Consider the following 26883-nt stretch of genomic DNA (forward strand, 5'->3'; position numbering starts at 1 on the left):
TCATTAGATACACTATGTTTCTTCACTTACCTCTTTTCTGTTCCCGTCTCATTGCGCTCAAGTTGCAGGTTTGCTTTGAGAATTAGAAATAGCAAATTGAGGGGCACCTGGGTAGCTCCGTGGGTTAAAGCCTCTGCCTTCAGCTCAGGTCATGATCCCCGGGTCCTGGGATCAAGCCCCAAGTTGGGCTCTCTGCTCAGCGGGGAGCCTGCTTCCTCCTCTCGCTCTGTCTGCCTCTCTGCCTACTTGTGATCTCTGTCTGTCAAATAAATAAATAAAAATCTTTAAAAAAAAAAAAAAAAAAAGGAAAGAAAGAAATAGCAAATTGAGAGGAATGGGGAACACCAGAAGGTGATACCTGTATCCACCGTTCACTCATCTCCACGCTTCTCCCATTTACTTAGAAGTTTGTGGGGTCTATTCATTTCATTACACTTATATCGAATACTTGTTTTACAAATAAATAAACTGGCATATGTTATTTGCTTTTAAAATAGGATGGTAAAGGGATGCCTGGGTGGCTCAGTCGGTTAAGCGGCTACCTTCAGCTCAGGTCATGATCCCAGTGTCCTGGGATCGAGTCCCACATCGGGCTCCTTGCTCCGCGGGGAGCCTGCTTCTCCCTCTGCCTCTGCCTGCTACTCTGCCTGCTTGTGCTCTCTTTCTCTCTCACTCTAACTAATAAATAAATAAGAGCTTTAAAAAAAATAAATAGGATGGTAGAAAGATGGAGCACCACATGTCTTACTGGACCCTGCGTACTTTTGTCATTAACCATCTCAAAATGTTCTATTTCCTTAGGTTGAAAAGTTACTGAATAAAATATGTGATGTTCAGCCACTTATTCAAATAGATTTCAAGTTTCTCTGGTACTAATAGTGTAGGAGGGATAACATTGTAAAGTGATATGTCTAATTTTTTTAAAGATTTTATTCATTTATTTGTGAGCAAGCAAGATCGCATGAGTGAGGGGAGAGGGGCACAAGGAGAGGGAGAAGCAGACTCCCCACTGGCCAGGGAGCCCAACACAGGGCTCGAGCCCAGGTTCAGGTCATGAAACCATGACCTGAGCCATTGGCAGATGCTTAACCGACTGAGGCACCCAGGAGCCCCTTAATTTTTTTCTTTTTATTATTATTATTAGTATCACATACTAAATCTTTTTATTATGTATTATCTTTTTATTAGTAGTAGTAGTATCACATACTAAAATTATGTAATTCTGAGAATGTAACTATATGAGTAATTATATATGAAAGCTTCCACATATATACACATTCAGATCAGAGTATTTTGGTGTTTGTTCTTAATTCTGTGACCATTGCAGGAATATAGGCTGTGTTGTGGTGAAAAGCTTAAGCTCTGGAATCATGCAGCTATACTACGTAGTTGTGTGACCTTGGGCAGGTTATTTAACCTAGAGATGCTTCTGCTTATCTCTGAAACTGAGGATGATAGTACTTACTGGGGTTATTATTAGAATTACATGAGATTATATATATATATATATATATATATATATATAAAGCTTGGTCTAGTTTGAACTTTTATGATGGTTACTTAATAGTGGATTTCAGCGTGAGATATACTTTGGGGAGGACATGACACCAAGAATTGGTGTTGCGTGAGTGATGTCTCTAGTTAAATGTTTCAGTATCTGCTTATTTCTCTGATCCACTCCCCTACGATCCTTGGAAATACCGATGAGATTGCACCCAGAGGGACTGATTATTACAGAGCCAACAATAACTTCAGGGAGGGGCAAGGGACTCTGCGACCAAGAGCTCGGCAAGAGGCCCTGTGGCCAGCCGCAAGGGCACAGAACTGGAACTCCTGGCTGGAGGTCCAGTCCCACCTCCTCTGCTCAGCCTCACCCTTTGGCCTTCCTGCTGGTCACACCTGGGTGGCATTGAAACTCTGCCGTGGGTTGGAAGGAGATGGCATGGGCCTGGAAGCCAGACTGCCCCAGGGCCTAAGCCCGCCTCCACCACCTGCCCACCGTGTGCCTTCTGACAGATTACGTAAACTATCCAAGCCACAGGCTTCTGGCTGAAAGGTGGAGGCGGTGATAGTTACTTTGTGAAATGCAGTAGTGAACGTTAAGTGCCCAGCAGGGAGCTGGCCCTTCACAAGCAGGGGCTTGACAAATGCTAGGGCCTCCGAGCTCCTGTACAAATGAGAGTGTGTAAAAGTGCTTGGAAACCTGTACGACCCTAGCTGGTGGTGCCTGCTTGCATGTCCGAGTGTAATTCTGTGTTGATGTGTGTGGGGGTCATTGCTTCTTTTCATGTTGCTGCCAGACCACATTCACTGTCCCATGACGATAGCTCCCTCACTTGGAACCAAAAGGCTCCTTACCCGTAGTTTCCAGCTCAGTGTCTCACTCCGTGACACCTGAAATCCGGGAGCTGGGCTGCAGAATCACGTTGCCACAGGGGCCCTGCCGTGTGATTGTTGGTCTGCATGTGGCACTCCCCTGAAGGCGTGATTGAGTCCATCGTATTCCCCCCTGACTCCTTCTCTAGTGCGGGGAAGGCACCCTGGCTGGAGTGGGTAGCATGGCGAAGAGGCCGGGATGAAATCGTGACCTTTCTACCTTTTTCCTCCGAGATGAAATAGATGACTCTTGTCTCCCGATTCGATACATGCAGCATTACTGGTCGAGTCGGAGTTTCCGTTGTCATCGCTTACACAAAAGTCACTTCTTTTTTTTTTTGGAGAGTGAGAGCATATACCTCTGGGGGTGGGTGGAGTGGAGGGGCAGAAGGAGAGGGAGAAGCAGACTCCCCGCTGAGCCCCAGCTCATGACCTGAGCCAAAGGCAGATGCTTAACCGACGGAGCCACCCAGGCACCCCCAAAAGACAACTGTGTGTATAAATCCCTGGCCATTTGTGTGTGCTCTGCCTGTGACCCTACTTCTCTTTGCCGTATGCCACCTTAGATTTCTGCCCTCCTCTCCCTCAGAGCTGGGCGCCGTCCCACGTCCCTCCCCGTCTCAGCTTACACACTCATTTCTCTGCTTATGTGCCCCCCCCCCGCACCGGGTCCCTGTGCAGGGGATTGGGTCCCATTTTCTTTGCTGTCCTGACGTCCTTTGCTGACACACCCTGTTTGCCTCTCTTCCCTGGTAGACTGTAAACTCTCTGAGAGCAGGGGCCAGACGTCTTGCTCACGGGTGTGTTCTCAGTGCTCCGAGTAGCGGCTGACACGAGCGAGGACGGTAAATGTTCACTGAAATGAGTAAGTCATAGTCAAGGTTGTTAGGACTTAGAAACGCCTTCATGCATAGGATGAATATATCTGATGTCTCTGGTCTTTTGCCGTGATTTCTAAAATTTTGCAGATGTTTCATCGAAAGACAGTGGAAAATCTGTTTTTGATAGTGGTAATTCTAATGACGAGAGAGACCCCACATATCTAAAGTGCTACAAACCCTATTAATGTTCTCTTAAACAAATTACTTATTCATTTCAGCGGAAACGAAGGGCCTGTTAGATCAATAATGTAACACTGGAAAAATCATTAAGTGCCTATTTATATAGGAGCTTGTAATGGCTTCTTTGGCGCTGTTACAGACTAATTTTTGATTTACATGTAAGTACCTGACACCTGTCTTTGTCTTTTGATAGTACGAAGTTTAATCAAGATTTTTTAAAAACCACTTTCAGAATCTTGAATAGGAAAGTTCTCTTTTTCTAGGGAACCTTGTTATACTATTAAAACCCTTCTCTGAAACTGATAATACAGTTTATGTTAAGTTAAATTTAAATAAAAAATTTAATTTAAAAAAAACCCTTCTGCTTAGTGCCATTTGGTTTGCTGGTTTCTTTGTTTGCAAAGGCTGAGGCGAGAGCTCCTGTGGCCTTGGGGTGTTCAGATGGTGATAGCCCATACCAGCCATGCATTCAGCATTGTTCCCTTGTAACCTTTCAGGTAAGATAGTACATGACCATGGAGAACATCACCTAGTCTCACTGTTTGAGAATTTTCCTCAAAGTAGCAGAGTAAGAATCACCTTTTTTTTTTAAGATTTTATTTATTTATTTGACAGAGAGAGAGATCACAAGTAGGCAGAGGCGGGCAGAAAGGGGGGAAGCAGGCTTCCTGCTGAGCAGAGAGCCTGATGTGGGGCTTGATCCCAGGACCCCGAGATCATGACCTGAGCTGAAGGCAGAGGCTTAATCCACTGAACCACCCAGGCGCCCCCAGCCTTTTTTTTTTTTTTTTAAAGATTTTATTTATTTATTAGAGGGGGGGAAAAACAATTAGGGGGCATGGGCAGAGGAAAAGGGAGAAGCACACTTCCTGCTGAGCAGGGAGCCCAATGTGGGGCTCACTGCCAGGACCCCAGGATCACGACCTGAGCCAAAGGCAGACAGACACTTAACTAGCTGACTCACCCAGGTGCCCAAGAAATCATCTCTAAGGGTCACATCTGCATAGCTCCTTCATTTTTAAGATTCTGTATTCTTAACGTAGCTTTATTAAATAGGAGAGGGGCCCCAGCAATATTTTTTAGAAGTCAGAGGACCTTCTAGTCATACTCTCAATGTTTAGTCATTGAGTATTTTAGAGTGTCCTAAATGTATTAGGAATTTTCATACGAATAGCTCAAGAAAAATAACCTTTTCATTTCTTTTTGAAAGCTGGAAATTGCAGCATACTACCAGAGTTTTAAAAAAGCAGAGATTGATAGAGCCACTTTTGAAGAGGTAGAAACCTGACAATTATTTTGTAAAGGCAGCACAAATTCAGGTAGTTGTAGAAATTCCCAATAATGCTGCCTGAGGAACCTGTTCAGGACGATGTGTGGGCACGGAGGGAGCGACGTGCTTCACTTCAGTCTAGGGTACGGTGCTGTGGTTGTGTTTATATTAAATTGTACTTTTAGAAGCACAGCTTTTATTCGTGCTGAACAGATGAGTATTAAGTTGTGGTTATGACTCAAGGCGATTGTTCAGCGCTGTTTTGTTAAAAGATGCTTACAACTTTAAACTTTATCTGTGCATTTTTCCATTTGATGTGTGCAGAATTTGTAGTGATAACTGCTTACTTCACATGTGCTACTGTGATTTGTGTTCGCATTTTTCCTTCATCGCAGTAGTTGGGAGTTACTGATTTTTTAAATTTTATTTTATTTATTTATTTATATGAGAGAGAGACAGCCCACCCGTGAGCATCCACAAATGGGGGAGGGACAGAGGGAAGGGAGAACCAGACTCCCTGCTGAGCAGGGAGCCCGCTGTGGGGGCTCGATCCCAGGACCCCGGGATAATGATCTGAGCTGAAGGCAGGCGCTTTACCAACTGAGCCACCCAGGCGCCCCTGGGGGTTACTGATTTTGATGGTCTTTGCAAAGAACCAGCTTTTGGTTTGGTTCATTTTCTGTATTGTTTGTTTTTGTTCATTTATTGGGTTTCTGCTTTTTTTTTTTTCCTTTTTCCCTTTCTTTTTTTGAAAAACGTTTATTTATTTTAGCAAGAAAGAGAGAGAGTGCTTATGAGCACAGGGAATGGGAGAGAGAATCTCCGGCAGACTTTACAGTGAGCCTGGAGCCCGATACAGGTGGGATCTCACAACCCTGAGATCCTGACCTGAGCCGAAACCAAGAGTCGGCTGTTGAACTCACTGCGCCATCCAGGCATCACCCCCCCCCCCCGCCTTTTTTTAAGTTTATTTAACTCTGTACCCAACGTGGGGCCCAAACTCACAACCCCAAAATGAAAAGGTACACAGTATACTTCTCCAGCTGAGCCAGTCATGCACACCCCCCTTCCTTCCTTTTATTTGCTTTGGGTTTACTTTGCCTTTCTTCTTCCCACTTCTAGAGGTAGAACCATCCGTGATTGATTTTTAAAATTTTTTCCAGGGGTGCCCAAGTGACTCAGTTGGCTAAGAGTCCTGCTCTTGATGATCTGCGCTCAGTTCTTGATCTCACTGTCGTGAGTTCAAGCCCCGTGTGGGGTTCCACACTTAGCATGGAGTCAGCTTAAAAAAAAAAATTCTTTGTAGCCTTCTAGAGATTGCCCCTGGGTCAGTACAGCTTAGCACTCAGCCTCTGATTGGTCAAGTGTGTACTTAAACACCTTGAGCCCATGAAGCTTCCACCTCTTTCCAGCTGGGAAGACATTCAGCATTCTAACAGTTGGCAAGTCTTCCCCATTTCTTTCTTTTTTTTTTTTTTTTTAAAGATTTTATTTATTTATTTGACAGAGAGAGATCACAAGTAGATGGAGAGGCAGGCAGAGAGAGAGAGAGAGAGAGAGGGAAGCAGACTCCCTGCTGAGCAGAGAGCCCGATGCGGGACTCGATCCCAGGACCCTGAGATCATGACCTGAGCCGAAGGCAGCGGCTTAACCCACTGAGCCACCCAGGGGCCCCAAATCTTCCCCATTTCTTACTTTCAGTTGTACCTTCTCGTCTCTGCTGCACCAGCACTCCCGGCCAACTAGTGTTCTGGATGTAGCCAGGACTCTTCCTACTCATTGATTTTCACCTTTTTTTTTTTTGTTTGTTTCTCATACAAACATTTAAAGCTGCAAATTATTCTTTAAGCACTGCTGTAGGTGCATCCCACAAATTACATGTTGTAATTCCATTATTGCTAAGTTAGATACCCAGGCACCCCTGGCCTTTTTTTGTTTTTTGTTTCCCCCTCCTTTTCTTTCCATGTACTGTCAACTTACCTGTATATGTGTGTGTGTGTGTGTGTGTGTGTGTGTGTGTGTGTGTGTGGTGATTATTTACATGCTTTTGTCATTTTAAAGCTTGTTCTTTGTTCCATCTGTTTTTGTTCATTTTTCTCTCTCCTGTCCTCTTTTGGATTATTTGAAATTTTTAAAGAATCCCATTTTAATTTCTCTCTTGCCTTTTTAATGCCATCTCCTTGCAATATTTTTTAGTGGTTGCTTTAGAAATTTTAACAACCGTCTGTAACTTTTCACAGTCTACTTAGAGTTCATATTATACCACTTGACATACAATGGGGAAACCTAGGATGCATATAAGGCCATTTATTCCGATCCCCATTGGTTTTCATGCTGTATTGGCATATATGTAATATGTGCATACATGATAAATCCTACGAAGTGGTGTTATAATTTTGTTCTAAACAGTCCTGTGTATTTTAGGAGATTAAAAGGCTGAATTCTTTTCTCCTTACCCTGACATTTTTCATTTTAGGTATTGTCTTCATTCATTCCTGAAGACCCAAGTTTCTTTTGAGTATCATCTCACTTCAGCCTACAGAGCTTCCATCAGTATTTATTACAGTGCTGGAGTGGTAGCAGGCTGATTGTCTTAGTTGTCCTTTATCTGAAATATGTCTTTATTTTGCCGTCATCCATGTAGGATGTTTTAGCTGGCTAAATAGAATTCTGGATTTCTCTCTTAGCATTTTAAAGATGTTCCTCTATCTTCTGGTCTCCATGGTTTCTCATGAGAAGTCTACAGTCATTTGCCTCCTTGTTGCCATAGAGAAATGTGGGTATTCAAGATTTTTCTCTTTGTCGTTGGATCATTGGTTTTCAGCAATTCCACTATGATGGACTTTGGCATGGCTTTCTTTGTAATTGTCCTGTTGGGGTTGACAGAACTTCTTGAATCTGTACATTTAATTAAAAAAATATTTTTTTAAGATTTTATATATATTTTTTTAAAGTAATTTCTTCACCCATCATGGGGTTCAAATTCACAACCAAGATCAAAAGTCAGATGTTCTATGGACTGAGCTGTTTTCATATTTCATGCCAGGCACCCCTTGAATCTGTAAATTTATGTCTTTCACCAGATTAGAAAGTTTTGAGACATTACTCAAATATATTTTTCCTGTCCTATATTCTCTTGCCTCTTGTCCTGGGGGCTCCAGTTACCTATATGTAGGAGACCTTTTTTCTTTCTTTTTTTTTAAAATAAAGATTTTATTTATTTATTTGTTCTTTACCTCAGTGAACATAATTAGAATCGCCTGTTTAAAGTCTTTGTCTAATAATTCCCACATCTGCATTACCAAGGTGTTGGCACCTGATGATCACTTTTGTCTTGAGACTGCGTCCTGTTCTCTTGGCTCTTCATGTGTCAAATAACTTGGGGTTGTTTCCTGGACGTTGTGAATGTTCTTTTGTGGACACCCTGCAATCACTTATATTCCCGCAGAAGAGTGTTAGTATTTTTGTTTAAGTTTTAGCAAGCATTTAACTTACTTAAACTCAGACTGCAAACTCTTGCATGTCTGCAGTGGAAGGGGGCTCAGATCAGAAATCAGACTGCTTTTGGTCTGCCATGGGCACGGTTAAGTAAAGGGTCACCCAGACACATGGGCTGAGTCTATGCACCAAATTCAGAGTTGCCATTTTCTGGTTTCTTCCGTCCTAGGATTCCTTTCCCACTCTATTGCCACTGGTTGCCTCATGCTTCTGGTTCCTTCTACCAGAAAGACATAGGACTTTTACAGTTGTTGCCCCATGCCCCTGTCACTTCAGTTTCCCCTTAGGGCATAGTCACACAAAAAGACCCTAGGAAATTTACTTCATGTCAGCTTGCTTCCTCCAGGATTTTTTTTTGTTTTTGTTTTTTTTTTTACTTATTTATTTGACAGATGACAAGTAGGCAGAGAGATAGACGGGGGCAGGGGGTGGGCAGACTCCCTGCTGAGCAGAGAGCCTGAAGCGGGGCTTGATCCCAGGACCCCAAGATCACGACCCGAGCTGAAGACAGAGGTTTAACCCACTGAGCCACCCAGGTACCCCAGCTTCCTCCAATTTTTAACTCCTTTGCAAAATATACCTGTTTCTGTCCATATTTCAGAGTCCTCAGATACTTGTTTTTGTTGTTGTTGTTGTTGTTTTTTAAAGATTTTATTTATTTATTTGACAGAGAGAAATCACAAGTAGTCAGAGAGGCAGGCAGAGAGAGAGAGAGGGAAGCAGGCTCCCTGCTGAGCAGAGAGCCCGATGCGGGACTCGATCCCAGGACCCCGAGATCATGACCTGAGCCGAAGGCAGCGGCTTAACCCACTGAGCCACCCAGGCACCCCCAGATACTTGTTTTTGTTTTCATTTTTGCATTTCCCCCGCCCCCCAGAGCTTATAGTTATTATCAACAGAAAAGTTGACCTGTTAGCTTATCTTTCCAATCCTGGAGGCAGAACAGCTTTACCTGTGCTTTCCAGTTGTGGCTCTTACAGTATCTGCTTTTGATGTAACACTTCTGCCATCTTATAGCATCCTTAAACTACCTCTTTCTGTTCATTAAATAACATTTTAAGAAAATATCATGTTAATGCATTAAAAACCAAACCAAACCATGTGACTTACCTCTTTTAGCCAATTAAAATTGACTTCAGTTTCAGTTCCTTTTGGGTAGGCATACATAGCAATAGACAAAATCCAGACCAAGTATTTGATATCTTTGTTTCTATTTGTGGTCTTTTTCATAGTTGGCTAGTGCATTACTGTATATTTATCTTTGTCAAAGAGGAAATGTACAAAACACTCGAGAAAGAACGAAAAATGAATGTTTTTTTCCTTTCATGTTTATTTTCCTAATCTTAAACCTTGCATAGTGTTGGTTTACAAAAATTACCTTAATTATAAATATAGCAATGGATGAATGAGTTCAACTGTGACAGGACTTTATAAGGGTTCTATGAAATAAGCTTGTTTTAGAGGAAGGGGCTGATAACTTACTTGTGTGTTTAAATGATATAGGATTTTCGTGCCATAAGTGCTGCATCCTGGAAACAATGTATTTGTTCTTATATACACAAGGTTTTTATAGTAGTGGCTTATTGATAAGGAAAATAATTATTAATGAAACATGTAAATGTCTGTGTTTTGTGTATGTATCTTCTGATGAAAACTTAAAGCAGCTGACTTTTTTCTTTTTTTTTTTAAACTCCTCTAAGTCACTTAATCCACAAAAAGCACTGTGGAAAATTTTAACAGTATTTATTAAGAGCCTTCTTGTTTTCCTAATTCCCCTGTGTGTTTTATCTTGAGAATTAGCAGTGTTACACATCTGTCCTATGAAATCTGTATCAGGCAGATTTTTTTGAGAATAACAATAACTTGGACTCCCCCTAATTAGTGTTCTTTAGAGCATGAGCTGGTATGAGAATGGGGCAGAAAGCTTCCTGACTTCAGATACGGCTTCCCATGTTCTTAATGTAATTACCACCGCTAAAGCAGCAGTGACAAAATGAGTTCTGTGGCAGTGAGAACCTAGCCAGGAAAAAGAAATGGAGGTTCAGTTGGTTAAGCCTCTGCCTTCAGCTCAGGTCTTGATCTCAGGGTCCTGGGATCGAGCCCTGCATCTGGCTCTCTGCTCAGCAGGAAGTCTGCCTCCCCCCCGACCTTTGCCTGCCTCTTTGCCTACTTGTGATCTCTCTCTGTCAAATAAGTAAATAAAATCTTAAAAAAGAAAAAGAAATGGCGTGTTTGTGCTCTGGAGGCTGACTTTTTGTGTTCCGTTAATTTGTTTCTGGTCCAGGGCATTGGGTTTGATGTTTGTGTTCTAGAGGCTGTGTTTTCTGGATCTAAGAATGTCAGCTTTGTGTTGCATTGTCAGAATATTCAGCAGATCTGTCATATTTAATTGTTGTATCATTCATAGCAAACTGCTCATGTTGTGTTCTCCTGCCCCCAGATTTAGACTAAATCAAGTTCATTATTGAAAATGTGATACTTGAAAATATGAAGAAAACAATTCAATCATGGTCTCACAACCTAGACATCAATATTAGTAGTATTTTGACTCATATTTCTTTTTTAGTTGTTTTATTTTGTAGAGATGAGTATTTTCATGACTTTTTTTTTTAAGATTGTATTGGTTTATTTGACAGAGAGATCACAGGTAGGTAGAGAGGCGGGGGGGGGGCGGGTGAGGGAAGCAGCGCCCCCCCCCCCCCCCCCCCCCCCCCCCCCGCTGAGCAGGGAGCCAGATGCGGGGCTTGATCCCAGGACCCCGAGATCATAACCCGAGCTGAATGCAAAGACTCAACCCACTGAACCACCCAGGTGCCCCTTTTCATGACTTTTTAATATCAGTTGGAATCTGACTTCAGATGCATTTTTGGATATGATTTTTTAGTTAATATTAGGTCATGAGCATTTCTCGTGCTGTCACACGGTTTTCTGGGAGAGTTTTCTTTTAATGGATGCATTGCATTTATATCCGTTTGGGATGACAAGAGTTTATTATTTCAAATTCTTTTTTTTTTTTTTTTTTACATTTTTAAAAAAGATTTTATTTATTTGACAGCGAGAGAGTACAAGCAGGAGGGAGGGGAAGAGGGAGAGGGAGAAACGGGCCTCCAGCTGAGCAGGGCACCCCACCCCCTGCCTCCCCCAACATGGGGCTCCATCCCAGGACCCTGGGATCAACCTGAGCCAACGTCAGACACTTAACTGGTTGAGCCACCCAGGCGCCCTAAATTCCTTAAAGAGCATCTGTGTACCTTACTTAGTCTTTGTATCTTTCATTTAAAAAAAAAAATTCTGAAGAAGCAAAATCATTAGATTCAAATAATCTTGAAAAAAAACTAAAAACAACTCATTTTTTTCTTATGAAACAGTGATGATTTATTTTTGTTACTAGAAAAATTTTAAACTACAGAAAACTAAAAATATTATCCCGTGCCCCTCTTTTTACTAATGAAGATAATTGCAGTAATATTGGAGGTTTACCTTTCTGTTGTGGTATTTAAGTGTATATTTCATCTAAGCTAATGTATACTTTGCATATTGTTTTACGGTTCTTTTAACAATTCTCTTTGTGGACATTTAATTTAAGCAATTTTAGGACTCTTGATTCCGGTTCCAAAATAAGCTTTTATTTATTCTTCTGATTGAGCTTTAGAATCATTTGTTAGCGTCACTCAGAAAGCCCCCTGAGATTTTTCACTGACGTTTTAACAAATTAATTATATTGGCACCTTTACATAGACATACTGAATCTGTATGACCACAAATATATGTGTCTCCATGTGCACTCAGATAATCACTAGAATGCAGTGGTAGGTTTGATTGCTGATATTTTCATTGTGTATACTGTTTAGGGTTATGCAGAACACTCTGGAAAGCAAGGACCATTGTGCCTGATTTAGTACCACAGTTGTAGTTCGCTCTCGGTAAATTTTTGGAATGTGGGTGGCAGTGGGAGACTGAAGGCTGAGCTGGATCTGCCTGATTGCTTCCAGGCCCCTGATGACTAACTTTGAGGGCTCAGTGTAAACGTTATGTCTCTGATTCTTATTCTGGAGGCTTCCAGGGCCATTTGATGTCGTTTCTGTCACCGGAAAGAGTGAACTGGCTGATTAAGTAGGTTAGCTGTGTCTGTCTTCACACGTTTGCCTTGTTTCCTCATCCACGATTCTGTGTTTTACAATCTGTTTTTAAGAATGAAATAAATCAGGGTGCTTGGGTGGCTCGGTGGGTTAAAGCCTCTGCCTTCGGCTCAGGTCATGATCCCAGGGTCCTGGGATCGAGCCCTGCATTGGACTCTGCTCAGTGGGGAGCCTGCTTCCCCCTCTCTCTCTGCCTGCCTCTCTGCCTACTTGTGAGCTCTGTCTGTCAAATAAACAAATAAAATCTTTTTTTAAAAAAAGAATGAAATAAATCTGGTTTTAGCAAATTGGAAATAGTAGAAGTGAAATGATTTGGGGGTACTCAGTGGCTAATTAGAAATAATATTTTGTTACTAAAAACATTACCAGTGAATCTCTTGGGGTGGTGGGATTACAGGTAGTTTTAGTTTATTGTGGCCCCCCCCCATTTATTCATTTATTTAGTTTGTAGAGTGACAGGTATTACCTAGGGGTTAAAGTATTTAAATTTAAGATGAAAACGTTATTACTTGCTTTTTTATATGTGCAGGAGCGGAGCAAAGGAAAATGTCTTGCCTTTGAAACGTCTTTGTATGACTGACTGTGGTTATTTTGCGGTATCTTATCTCTAATCATGAAATTCCTGGAATTCGTTTCTTTGGATTTTCCTTCTTCAACTTCTTGGTTTAAATCTCCTGTTTCTGAAAGGGTGAATTTGAAACAGTTTTGAAACATGCTCTTTAATGATAAGATTTCCAGTGCTGGGTACTTTTGCAACCTGCCCTCTTTTGTCCTGGAAAGAAGCCCAAATATCACTTTAGTAACAGGATGGATGTCACTTTGTTAAGTTTAGCAAAAATGCCAGAAAATGCTAGACCACCGGAGTGTTGGGTAACTTACAATTGATGGTTGTGGTGACCCTAGCACTTCAGATGATGATTTTGCCTGAACTTGTACACCCCATGTCAGTATATCTAGGCATTACTTGGCATTTTTCATGTCGGAGGATTATAAAAAGCAAACATTGCTTAAAATAACTTAGAACAAATCACACTGCCTAACTGGTGGGATTGCCCTTTGTCCTCCCACGTTAATTGGAGAAATGCAGGGAACTGATTTGTTTTCCCGTTGCATCAAAGGCCAGGGAGCAAACTGCTGTAGTACTGAGAAAAGGAACCTAGAAAAGACGACACAGTAAAATAAAACTTTGAAACTGGGATTTTCTTCCCCCCACACAAATCCTGTATTGTTATCATAGAGGTAATAGAAGGGAAATAAATCATGAAGGCATATTGTATAGCTTAAAGAAATATGAGCTGCATGTAGGACACCCACTGATTTTAGTAATTGTTAATTCCCGAAGTAAGTTTGTATCTTTGAAGCATGAGCAGGGTCACATTTAGGGGTGCATTTTTGTAATTGTGTTTTACATGGTGTGTAAGCCTTACTGACTTATCACTGTATATTGCTAGGTACCTTTAAGTGTCTGTGTTCAGTGTATTTATAGTAACAACAGAGAAGAGAATAATTATGAAGGGATTTTGCAAGGTTTTTAACAAGATGGTTCTCTTTTGAAATCTGCAGTGTTAAGCTTCGCATAAATATTTGTCTGTCTCCTGCTGAAGAAACCGAAGGACTAAATTTAGATGGGGAATAGAGACAAAATAATAGTCTTTGCACTCAAGGAATTCATGGTCTAACGATGCAGACGGGTATCTGGACAGCACACGCTCGGTGCTGTGATGAGGGAGGGAGAACCCACCCAGACTGGCATGAAGATGCAGAGGGTCAGCCCGGGAGGCTTCCTGGAGGAGGTGATGCCTGTGCTGATCCCAGGAGGTGGCCTGGTGGAGGAAGGCTGAGAAAGCCCTGGTGAAGAGATGGACCAGTAGTACATCCTTTGGTAGGACTGGAGCAGAGGGTCCGTGTGGTTGGGGCGGGGGTGTGTGTGGTTAGACGGTAGAAACACAGAATTTGTGTGTTAAAAATAGGAGTTTGAATTTCATCCTCTGCATAAATCTTGCTGTAATATTGGTATGGTGGTTTTTTTTTAATTAAATGAAGTTTTTTAAAATAAAATATTACACTTAACTACTTTTCTTTTAGAAGTCTGGGGCTTTTGAAAGAATTTCCAGATGTTGAGTGTCAAGATTGTGGACCAAACAAGGAGCAGCCTTTGGAAAGCTGGGTTGTTGTCCGAGTTTGCCCCCCCTCCCCCAGCCCCGTGGCTCTCTTCCATAGTCGCCCAGTGGCATTATAGCACCAAGGCAAAAATAGATGGACATATTCGAACAACTTCTATTTATTTTTAAAAGTCTAGAAGGTTGGTTTTGCATTTACTCTAGCTCGTAGCCTTCTCTGAGAGACTGAGGCCAAATTGAATTTATCTGGGAACCTGTCACATCTATAAATGCTACATGGAGTAATAAATGGGCCATCGGCTTCCAAGAATTGGTGACAGTGCACTTCAGTTCCTAATTTAGCGTTCATGAAAATTATCCCTTGACAAACAAGATCATAAAAAAAGAAATTCTGCTTGACGGACCCATCTTTTGATAAACAGCTAAACGTTGCTGGAGCGAGTCAAGGTAGGGGGTAAATGACCAGTTGAAAGAATGCAGATGGCAGGCAGGTGTTTTCATGTTCAGGGGCCTGAGCCAAATCTTGTCCCACGCGCTTTCCCTCACTCAGTAGACCAGGCTGGTGGGGAATGGCTGCGGTGGTAATTTCACATCCTTGGTATCTGGGAAGATGTTTGGTGTGGGCTGGGGAGGCTTGGAGGAGAGATCTTGGTGTGGTCCATGAGAGAGGGCGGGGAAGAGAGCCAGGCATGTGGGCACGAGAAGTAGGAATCCGAGTGGATGTTGGCGACAGTGTCCGCCAGTGTTCGTCAGATGGTAGTTGACTCTGTCAGCGGGTTGTGAGATCATGTTAGTGAGTATGACCAGCATTTTTATAAAAGGACAGAGTTAGAAACTTTCCGAGTGAGTCCTGTATATTGAAGGCAGGCTTGCTTTTTTGCATGTAACCTTTTTCAGGTATAGATCTGTACACACGGATGTACGTGTTTGTGCCCCAGGTTTTAATAAAAACGTCTCGTTGTAGGTTGTGGTCACGAAGGTTTGAACTCATGGGCTTTAGGAAACTTCCATGTATGCTGAGCACCGTGGCAGGTGTTAGTAGTATATGGGAGGCAGTGAGCATAGCTCTGACAAAGACCTTGATCCTCAGGTGCTTCCTTTCTCTAGAGCAGTTTGCAGTGGGAGATTTCATGTGGCCGGCCCCTGGGAAGAATGCTCATTCCCTTACATTACAACTCCCCTGGCCAGGAGATTTCCATGCTCTCTCCAAGAAGGGGATATTCTGCTTAAACATCTCACCATGCTGTCCGTCCCTTTTTGCTTGGGCCTCCTCATGGAAGGAGGACAGATATATCTGATGAGGAAGCTCAGGAAGAAGCTCACATCCCAAGCCCCTTTTTGACCAGGCGGTAAGGCTTTGGCATTGAAGAGAGCAGGCCTGGAAACTGACTTCAGGGGTCCCTTCTGGCAGCAGAGCCTGGGACATCGTTGAGAGTGCTGAGGCTCCTTGTGGCCGTCCTGTCTCTCCACTGATGGGGTCTCCTGGTCTGGACCCTTAAGCTGTGGCAGCAGCTGTGGTCTGAAACCCAGTGTACCTCAGGCCTGAGATCCATCTCTAGCACCATCTCTCCAAGGAGTCCTGTACGTGGGGGGAAACGTGCAGATGCTGAGTCATCGTGAGCGCTCCCGTCTTTCCTCAGCTTGTTAGGACCCAAGAGAGCCTGATGCCCCACCTGCCGTCCCCTACCCGGGGAAGATGTCTTTGGAAAGGGTCGGATGCAGAGGGCTTTGGTTCCCGTGGTGTGTGAGCTGCGGAGGGCCTCTCTTACACGCCCAGTAGGGTATGGGTGTGAATGCGGGGGCCCTGATAAGGCATTTCTTTGGGCGGGCCTGACAGGTTCTGCAGTCCGGGAGAGCTGAGAGGCTGGGTGTGACTGTATCGTGTCCAGAGGCAGAATGACACTCAGGAGTGACCTCCCGTTAACATTTTTTATGTTCTGGGGTTGGTCTCTGAGGGAGTTTACTTACCACAAACGTTGTTCAGATTCTGTGAAAAAACTGAATTTCCTCCTTTGCCGCCCTTCTGGATTAATGACCGAACAGTTCAAGTGCTTTTAAACTGCGGCAGTGACTTTCTGTGTCTTAACTAGCATGCCACCAGCCAGAAGGTGGTGCTGTCGTGTCGGCAGCCAAGCCCCCTTTCCCTCAAGTCACACTTGTCATTTAAATGCTCATTCACGCCAAGTAACGTGCGCACGTTGAGGCTGCGGTGTTCACGACGTAGTCCCGTGCAGTGTGTCACTGGACAGGCAACAGGGGACGTTTGTGGGATCAAAGCTTCAGAATCCGGGGCGGGGGAGACCCGCCACCAGGTTAGCCTTGGTTAGGCTGCTCGCTCAGGGGTATAGTGGCACTGCTGGGAAGGCAGGAGGATCACATCTGCTCCGTGCTGTATTGCTCCCGTGTTCAGAGGACAAGGGGAGACCTCAGAAGGAGTCCGACCCCTCCAGGCCGGGAGGCAGCAGGTTTAATAAAGCAAGGGGACTTCCGTCCGAGGCCTGTCTCAGGCTTGCACCTGCTGGCCAGAGTCTTCAGAGTTTATGTTGAGGCCTCCATGGGGTTCAGTCCCATGGACTGCCCAGATGGTCTCCACAGCACCTTCCTGTCTCAAGGCTGTGTCCTTGGAACAGCTCCCGCTGTGGGAACAGTAGGCAGGGAAGGGGGTGAGTGCAGATCCTCTGATTGGGGGGAGCCAGCCCATGGGTCAGCTGGAGGTCACCTCCTCACCATTATCTCCTCCAACCTGCGCAGTCTCCCGTGGTTTGGTTTGAAGACTTACGAATAGAGATGAGAGGCATTTCCATAGACAGAAAGCATTTTTTTTTTTAAGATTTTATTTATTTATTTTTCAGAGAGAGAATGTGTGTACAAGCAGGCAGGGTGGCAGGCAGAGGCAGAGAGAGAGAAGCAGGCTCCCGGCTGAGCAAGGAGCCCGATGTGGGACTCAATCCCAGAACCCTAGGATCATGACCTGAGCCGAAGGCGGTGGCTTAGCTGACTGAGCCATCCAGGCATCCCAGAAAGCATTTCTTCCTATTCTTTTTTGGAAAAGATCTAAGTATCTAGAGGAAGACTCATGATGTTTCTAAGAAATACTGTGCACAATTCAGTGCTTAATGGACAGTTCAACCAAGTTGAACTACCTGAGCCAATCTCTCAGTTTGTTTTAACCACTTGAAAGAACCCCAGATGGTATGACGGACTTGGAGTAAAGCTGTGTGATCTTGGGTGCCTGAGTTAACCTCTCTGAGCCTTCAGCCACTGGGAAAATCTGCTGCTCAGGGCTGGGAACAATGGATGGAGGTCGTAAAGGTAATGTTCTCAGCACAGTGTCTGGGTCTAGCTGCTCAGTCAGTGTTCACTTCTTCCCTCTGTCCCCGCTTTCAGAAAATCAGCCATTAAAATAATATTGCTCCCTTGATTTTACTTAAAGTATGCGTTGCAGCGTTGTGGAGACTGGGTGCAAAACCTCTTGGTGTTTGCACGTGGACCTCGGGGGGAGGCCATGCTTGTTGCTGTAAGTGGCTTCCAGTTGAAATCTCCTGCCCATGCCGACTGAACAAAAGACCAGACCCGTTGCCACAGTGATTTTCAGCCGTCTGCCCTTTTCTTGCCCATGGCTCCCAACAGCTGGGCTGCCGTTCTAATTCTCCTCTTCTTCTTGCCGTTAGGGGTCTCCCTCCGAGCCTTCTCGGTTGGTCCACTTCACTCCTTATGGGGGCAGCTTTCTGTTAACGGGGGAAGCATCATCAGTCATGGGAGGATTACGGATTCGTAGACACAGAGAAGTCTGTAAGAGTGCTGTAAGGTAGGGTCTGTGGGTCTATTCTCAGACTCGGTTTGGGAATCTGGTTTGGGAATGGTCTTGAAAGTACAGGCAGTCCTCGTTCTGCACAGATTCAGCATTTGTGCATTTACCTACTCGTTAAAATGTTTTCGTAACCTCAAAATCAGCACTCACGGAGCTTCTGCGGCCACTCACGGACGTGCGCAGAAGGCCGAGCGTCTGAGCCGCCCGGCGCACACACCGCCCAGTTGAGGTGGAGCAAGGCCAAGGTGACGCTCGGCCTTCACGGCGCGGCTCTCAGGCTGTGAACAAGCGCCCTTTCCCGGAATTTTTAGGACCACGGTTTCCGTGGTTTTATGCCTTTTGCAGCAGCCCCCCACCCCCACCCTTACCCCACCATCACCCCCACCATCACCCCAGCACGGTGCCCAAATGCTGCCCCATGTTCCTGAGCACCAGAAGACTGATGTGCCTTATGGAGAACGCACCGGTGTCAAATACACTTTGTCCACGCACGAGTTAACAGTGCTGTTGTTGGCAAGTTCATCAGTAACGAACCAACAGTGAATATCCAATAAGGTATCACGAAATGGGAGCACACGTGCAGCAGGAGTGCGTGTTGATGGCTTGAGGAGAATGTGGCTCGCGTCTCTAACCCTGGTTTTCCGCAGGAGCCGGACTTCAGAGACACAACTGTTTGTTCCTTTCTGTCTGCCTTTCTCCTTCAGGGGGTTCGGCCCAGAGGCCTCAGGGCTGCCTGCGTTTTGTTTGTGATTCAAGGACAGATACCTGTTGTAGAGCTTCTAGAAAGCCATGGGGCTCTTGCCCGTCAGCCGCACTGGGCTGTCCTAGTGACGCAGCCTGGCGGGTGGCTCGCACACCACTTGGAGCGTCTGCAGACAGGGAGGTGAATGGAGGAGACAAAGAGTCTTTCTTGGGGGACATGAGAACATGGAGCCGTATCCTCAGTTTATTATGACTAATCATTTTAGAAAAATGATAGTTCTCTAGCTAAAGGATTGAGATTTGTTACATCCGGTTGTATCTTGAACATCTCTGCTTTTAATTCTTGTGCCTTGAATTTGACTTTAATCAAAGATGGTGTTGTCTGTATTTCTTTCTCTTGTTATCAACCCTCTGGTCATCAGCTTCTATCTTAATGTTTCCATCACATGGTGAGGCTTGGGAAAACTGGGAATCTGGGGTTTACCTGGCCAGGCTCTTCGTTTCAGCCTCATTTTAACTGGCACCTTATCTCTTGAAAAGGAAAGAGCTGAGATGGACTAAGAGCAAATAGTAGTCGAGGATTCTTTTATTCTTCTCAGCCAGAAGGCTTTCCCTAGTGGAGCCTACGTTTTAAGGAAAGCATTGTTTTTAGGTCTGTCGAGCTAATCAAATGCTAGGAATCACGGCACAGCTCTGACCTGTCCTTTGACCTGCAGGACCCCTTAACAGGTGGATGTTGAAGAGGGACAGTTTCGAGTGTGCTGGACCCACCGAGCTGGACCGTCCTCTACCGCGGTGATCACCCAGCCGGCTCACCACCTCCTTCACTCATGTGCTTGGAAGCTGTTTCCACAGAGATGGCCGCACTGACTTCCCTTTGACTTCCCTCAGACACCCGACCTCCATCTGAGAATGACTGGGTGCCCTGCCTTTCTGTCTCGGAAGGGGAGGGGTGCCCCTTTTGTGACCGCAGCGTTGATGGAACCATTATCAGTATTAAGTACGGACACTGACAGGCCTTGGCCAACCTCAAGCCAGACTTTCCCAGACACATCCTTATCTTTCAGAGGGGAGGGTGTCATCTGTTTCATTTCTTGGTGGAGAACAGCCTTTATCCATTGGTGCATTTCCTTCCTCATCTGCAGTTAGAGTGGTATAGGAGCTTAATCTGGATGCTTTCTTCAGAGGTCTTCAAACTGAAATTCTGTGAGGAGATTATCTCTTAAGTATTCTGGATAACGTCAGACAGTAGAAACAGGGAAATACTTCAAGCCCCCCCATGTGCTGGTTTTAAAAAAATTGTTAGTATTTGTTCTGAAAAATACCTATCATAGACTGTTTTTCAAATCTGTCATTGTTTAAAGTCTCCTTTACATCCTTGTTCGTGTAATTAGATCTTTCTTCCTTGTCATCACGTAGACCACATTGGGTTATATTTATTTATATATAAATAAAGGATATATTTTAAAGAATACATAATATATATGTATTCTATATACCTAGGATACAATCATGGTATCTGGTAATAGAAAGATTTAATGGATTCTAATGAGGAAAGATAAACATCACGATCACAGGCCAGGATCTGAATGGCACCGATGACTATACTTTGCTGATGTTCCCCGCTTGGAGAAATTTTTACAACCAGTTGATAATCAGTTTTAATATTGCTTCAGAGACATTTTAAGGGAATAATGTTCGGGAAATTACATGTAAGTGGAGAGAAAATGTTTTCCGTAAAGTATTTTAAGTGAATGTAAAGACTTCTCTCTAAATTTCCATTGGATTTCTCATTTGAATAAAGGGAACTTTTCCCCCTGCCTTGCTTGCTAGTGTTTTGAAAAGTGATTATGTTAGAGCTTGATCTTCGGCTTCTTATCTTGATAAATCGAAGGCTCTTAATGCTGTAATTTAGCAGCAGCAGTGAACAGCTGCCTCTAGGAGTAAAGATCTTTTTTCATAATTCATGTTTGGACAAGAAGGTGTACCTGGTAATGAATCTTGATTATCTAAACGGCCAGTGATGGACCTCAGCTATGATAATAGACTGGTTTGCCTTCAGGCCTCAGCTCTTTTTTGAGCGCTTACTGATAAGGAAAAACAAAACAAAGAATTCTTAACTAGGTAGTTGCCTTGGGGAAACAACCGCTCCTGAAATGTTTCCTGTGTCTTAGGCTGAGAAAAAAGAGAATTTAAATAAAACTCACAGGTTAGAACCAGCTACATAGGTCGGTCTCTGGGCTCCCCTGAATGATTTTGTTCTTTGTCTCCTTAATCCCGCAGCACTCCCAGGAGAGCCTGGGGCCGGGCTGGTTTTGTTTCCCTCCTGTGGTTAGCTGCTCTGCCTTTGATACTGTGTCATAATAATTCGTTGTTCGGTGTGAGTATCCAGCCTTCCCTGTAGCGGTTACCTCGATACATAGATACAATATTCATTTTAGGTTAGCTGGAAGGTAGGCTTCTCTGTGCTCAGAGAAAGTGAAAATTATTCTAATTTGTACCCCAGCCCTCACCGCGGAGTTGCTGGCTCTGTTCACATCATGTCAGAGAAGGTGGTTAGGATGGTCTGTGGTATTAGCTGAGTCTTGCTTTATGACCTGGTTCGTTCTTATTTATTTATTTATTTATTTATTTTTAAGATCTTATTTGTTTGACACAGAGAGATCACTAGTAGGCTGAGAGGCAGGCGGGGGCGGGGGGGGGCAGGCTCCCCGCTGAGCAGAGAGCCCCATGCGGGGCTCCATCCCAGGACCCTGAGATCACAACCCTAGGCGAAGGCAGAGGCTCAACCCCTTGAGCCACTCAGGCGCCCCAACTGGTTCGCTTTAACAAAAATTCCCAGAGTGTTTGGAAAGAAAGTGTCATTTTTCTCCTTGGGAAGTCTAGGGTTCCATATGTCCAGGAGAGCCATCTTGTTAAATAATGTAGTTCTATTCTTTTATTTATTTACTGATTGCTTTTCTTTGCTTGATCTCTAAATGTACAGTTGGGTTTTTGTTCTTGTTTTTCTTTTTTAACTTCTACTGTGGTTTCGACACGGTTGGTTTTTCCTTGTAATTCTCTCAGGGTTGGCTTTGGGTAGCTGAATGCTGTTCTCATTGGTGATTTGTCCTTTTGGTTTTTGCCCAGAGGTCAGTTTTGTCTGAGATAACTTGTTGCTACCAAGTTTTTCTTTTTTGGCTGGTATTGTCCATTCTCATATTACTTTTCAACCGTTCTGAGTTGCTCTGGATGTGTCTTTTGTGAATGACAGATTAAAATTTGCATCTCTTCAGTTTGAGAACATCTGTCTTTTAAATGGAGAGTTTGGTCAATCTGTCTTTACTATTAAACTGTGCTTGGTTCTTTTTCTTAACACCCACTTGTGGAGCAGGCTTGGTACAGTTTCTCTTACCAACGACGCCTCTCTTCCCAGCTGCAGTCTTTGGCAGGGTCAGACTTGGTTGCCACTTCTCTGGGCCTCTTAGTGAGTTCCTTTGTCCCCTTGAGTAAGGGACAGACGGGGTCAGGTAGGGAGAGAGCCGGTAGGGGGCTTCAGAATCAAGCTCACAGAAATCCCAAAAATGTGGAGATGTAAAGAAACTAGAGATAAGGGAGCACACCAGACCACCCTACCCTAGGTGTGTATGTTGGGGTTGCGGGGGAGGTGGTCTTTTTTTATGACAGTCACCTGTGGCCAACAAAGAATAACCAGACCCTAGAAAGAAGTAAGCCATTAAAGATGTTATCACCAGTCCTTACCCAAACCAAACCGCCGCAGGAATGAAAAGACTGCAGGCTTCCTGGTTAGTTCTAATTAAGAGACTGTTACTGGAGGCTCATGTTGGCAGCCCTGTTGGGGACCCCCCCCACTCCTGAGAGCCTTCTTTTTTTTTTTCCTCCAATATCCTCGCAGATTAAAACCCAGCTTTACCCACTCTCCTTCGTCCCCAAGATTTGTTCTTTGACTCCATGAGACGAAACCCTCTCCCTCTCCCTCCCCAGCCTTCCCTTGGAGAAGGCAGCTCTTCTGCGTGCCCAGCTCGGCGTGGGGCTCTGGGTCCAGCCTTCTGCCCCTTGCACGCGTGTGCACATCTGGACCTTAGTGTAGCTTCGGGGTGTTGGGGCTGCTCCCCAGGTCTCGGCCCCCACAGCACCGCCTCTGCTGCTTCTCTCCTTCACCCTGGGCTTTAAGTTCTCTGATTTCTGACCCCCTAAGGATTTCTTTTTCTTTACTTTTAGCTCAGCTCTACATTTGGGGTGGGAGGAAAGGTGCTAGTTTCCTTTCTCTGACTCTCCTGTGTATTCCTGGCGGGAGGAAACTGCCTGGTGGTGTCTTAGCTCCATCCGCCTCCGCCAGCACCCGGCCGAGTTCTCCCTGGTTCTTCCTGGAGTGTAAGTGGTGTCTGTGGCCGTAGATCTTACAATGTTGGTGTCGGGCTTTTCTCGCTCTCTCCTGCTGGACGACTTTACCTTTGCCCCTATGTCATATTTAACAGAAATTCCACACGGAAAACAGCAGGATTTCTCTGTGGCTGTGCATGAAGGGTCCATCGCTCCGTGTGCTCCCTTAACTGACATGTGACTCTGTCCAGGCTTTGCTGCACATCGCATGTTTGTTGTGCTGGAGCATCGACAGGGGATGGGACCCGCAGGCCACCGAATTGTTTGGCGACCCTGGTTTGCTCTCAAAAACCAGCTGCAAAAGCTCAATTTGGGGAATGTGGTGACTCCCCATCTATTACTTGAGCTCCTACGTCCCACAAGTGCTCATGTTCCAGGGGAGCCAGATTCTGGTCGGGGTGTCTTAGCTGATGCTCAGGCCTTGCCTGGATTATTCTGGCAGCGGAGGTTGGGGGAGGAATTTAGCGTATTGCACATCAAGTGCTCTATTTTCCTTTTTCATGTGAAAAAGAAAAGGGAATGCTTTGGTTTGCCAAAGTGTGTTGTTCTAACAGCTCTTGGGAGAGCTAAGGAGCGAAAATGACGTTTTGACAAATCTTTTACCTTAGTTAATTAAGCTCTTTGGGGAACTAGACTGGAAAACTGAAGGGAAATGCATTGCAGCATTGTTACTGGAGAGGCCAATACCATGGTGAGTCTTGGGCTGTAGAAAATTCTTCTAGGCTCTCTGACGCAAGCTCCTGTGGTCTGGTTGTCTGGGTGAACTTTTTAATTGCAGAAAACTTTTAAAGATAACCCAGCAAAGACAGAACAATACGGGGCACGTGGGTGGCTCAGTCGTTAAGCGTCTGCCTTTGGCTCAGGTTATGATCCTAGGGTCCTGGGATCAAGCTCTGCATCAGGCTCCCTGCTCAGGGGGAAGCCTGCTTCTCCCTCTCCCTCTGCTGCTGTGTCTCTGTCAAATAAATAAAATCTTAAAAAAAAAGAACAGTATCATAATGAATCCTTCTGTACCCTCACCCCTCGCTCTTCAGTCACTACCACGGCCAGTCCTGTTCTGTCTCTGTCTCTGCTAATACCCACTCTCTCCCTTTTTTTTTTTTTTAATTTAAAGATTTTATTTATTTATTTGACAGACAGAGATCACAAGTAGGCAGAGAGGCAGGCAGAGAGAGAGGAGGAAGCAGGCTCTCTGCGGAGCAGACAGCCTGATGTGGGGCTCGATCCCAGGACACTGGGATCATGACCTGAGCCGAAGGCAGAGGCCTTAACCCACTGAGCCACCCAGGCGCCCCCACTCTCTCCCTTTTTGTCTTACTTTGAAGCATGTTCTAGATACCATATCATAATCACTGGTTTAAAAAAATATATATATATATTTTTTTCCATTGTGTATGCTGCCAAGACAGATTCTTTTTTTAAACATAGGCACAGTATTATTGCTCTTAAAAAATAAGTTCTATCTTAATATCCTCAAATATTCACTTACTGTTAAAATGTCCAGTTATCTAACAAAAATCATGACTTTCTGTTTGAGTCAAGATCCTTGTAAGGGGGGCTCCTGGGTGGCTCACTGGGTTAAAGCCTCTGCTTTCTGCTCAGGTCATGATCCCAGGGTCCTGGGATCGAGCCCCACATCAGGCTCTCTGCTCGCCGGGGAGCCTGATTCCTCCTCTATCTCTCTCTGCCTGCCTCTCTGCCTACTTGTGATCTCTGTCTGTCAAATAAATAAATAAAATCCTAAAAAAAAAAAAAAAGATCCATGTGAGGGCCACACATGCTGATTATTGAAATGTCTCTTGTGTCACTTAAATCTACAGGTCTCTCTTACAGAGTCTTCCTCTTCATTTGTTGAAAAAAAAAAAAAAACAGGGTCATTTGTCTGAAGGTTCCTGTAGTCCTCATTTTACCGATTGCATCCCCTTGTGTTGTGTTACGTATTCTCGTGTCCTCCTCTTCAACCTAGACCCGGTACTTCATTAGGGGTCGGTATATGGCAATGTTGTAACTCCAGCATTCCTTTTCTATTTCTGTCCTGTTTGTTGGAATGCATCTGTAGAGAGAAGCTCTGACTTCTCTGTGACTTGCAATGAGGATAGGAAAAGCTGAGTATATATTTGATTCTTTCCTTTCATTTATTGCTTCTTGAAAAAGTTGGTCAATTTACTAGAATTCTCAAGGGTGACTAGTAAGTTGTTTTAGTACCGTTATGAACTCAGGGCGGTTCGGCTTGTCAGTATCTTCTGTGCGATGTCATCAGTGGCCTTTTTTTTTTTTTTTTTAAGATTTTATTTGTTTATTTCACAGACAGAGATCACAAGTAGGGAGAGAGGCAGGCAGAGAGAGAGACGGAGAAGCAGGCTCCGTGCTGAGCAGAGAGCCTGATGTGGGGTTCCATCATCACCTGAGCCGAAGGCAGAGGCTTTAACCCACTGAGCCACCCAGGCGCCCCTCACAGTGGCCGTTTTGACCCTTGATGATGATCCGGTGGTCTCAGCTTTGCAAGGGAGAGCCTCTGTAGGATGGCTGAGTCCTTTTTACTTGTCCTGTGGTATGATAACATGATCCAAGGTTCATTGGACATTTTCTGTTATAGACCTGGAATCAGCACTTCTCCAGGGGGCTCTGGTTACTTTTCATGAAAATACTGTTTCAAGACCACAGTCTGGGTGTTCGAGTGCTCACGTCACGGTACTAAGTTGGTTATTGTTTCTGAGCCTTTGATAGAGCTAAGAAAATCTATTTTCTCTTTGTTCTCCCTCCTTCAGATCATACATCATGAGTTCAAACTGCTGTTTCTTACTCAATATTAGGACTACAAGTTTTTTATTTAACCTGTCTTACATATATATATATATTCTTTTTCCTATACCAAGAATCTTGGTTCTCAGTGATACTGGGAATGGTAGAAATAGAATACCATATAATTATTCATTTGCATTTTCCCATAATACATTCCTAGCAGTTTCAGAATAACCAAACCAATGCAGTTACCAGCAGTGTGACAGTTCAGTATTTTTTTTTTCATATCTTTTGAGCTTAGAGTGTTTCCTTTGAGGGATGTACAATCTGATAGCTATTTTAAAACCTCCTCAATTCTGTCATTATTTATCATATATGTATATGCACAAGCTTTTATAGGGATAGTCTTTCTCTATATGGTCTGTTTTATTTATTCTTTCTCCTTTAATTACTATGTTTTTAGATTTTGTTTGGGGGGGGATGTGTGTGTGTATGTGTTTGGCGCAGCTTAACATTTTTGTTCTGAGGGCTACCATATTCTAATCCCACTGTGTTTCCGTAGCTGCCTCCTTGTTTTATCATCTGTTAGTTTCCTTTGTGTGCACTGTTCTTGTTAATATACTTTTAACCAAAGCGGGTCACATGACAGTTTTGGCGAAGTAAATGCACTCCTTTTTTTTTTTTATTAAGATTTTATTTATTTATTTGACAGAGACACATACACAGAGAGAGAGAGAGAGAGAGAGACAACGAACACGAGGAGAGTGGGAGGGGGGAAGCA

General features: G+C 44.1%; 1 protein-coding gene across 7 annotated transcripts in view; it reads left to right on the top strand.

Moving 5' to 3' along the window:
* Nucleotides 1-26883, top strand: part of PARN (poly(A)-specific ribonuclease) — a 156995-nt gene that overhangs the window by 59765 nt on the left and 70347 nt on the right. The window contains exon 22 of one of the 7 annotated variants that reach the window (XM_032327097.1): nucleotides 25957-26145. The exons of 4 other annotated variants lie outside the window; for them this stretch is intronic. In XM_032327097.1, the coding sequence (XP_032182988.1) occupies nucleotides 25957-26084 (128 nt within the window). In that variant the 3' untranslated portion in view covers nucleotides 26085-26145. Of the gene's footprint in view, nucleotides 1-18135; nucleotides 18610-19693; nucleotides 20798-25956; nucleotides 26146-26883 lie in introns of those variants that run through there. 2 more of the 7 variants (XM_032327099.1, XM_032327098.1) reach the window with 2 other exon arrangements.

This window comes from Mustela erminea, chromosome 20 (genome assembly GCF_009829155.1).
Source record: "Mustela erminea isolate mMusErm1 chromosome 20, mMusErm1.Pri, whole genome shotgun sequence".
NCBI classification, from domain to species: domain Eukaryota; kingdom Metazoa; phylum Chordata; class Mammalia; order Carnivora; family Mustelidae; genus Mustela; species Mustela erminea.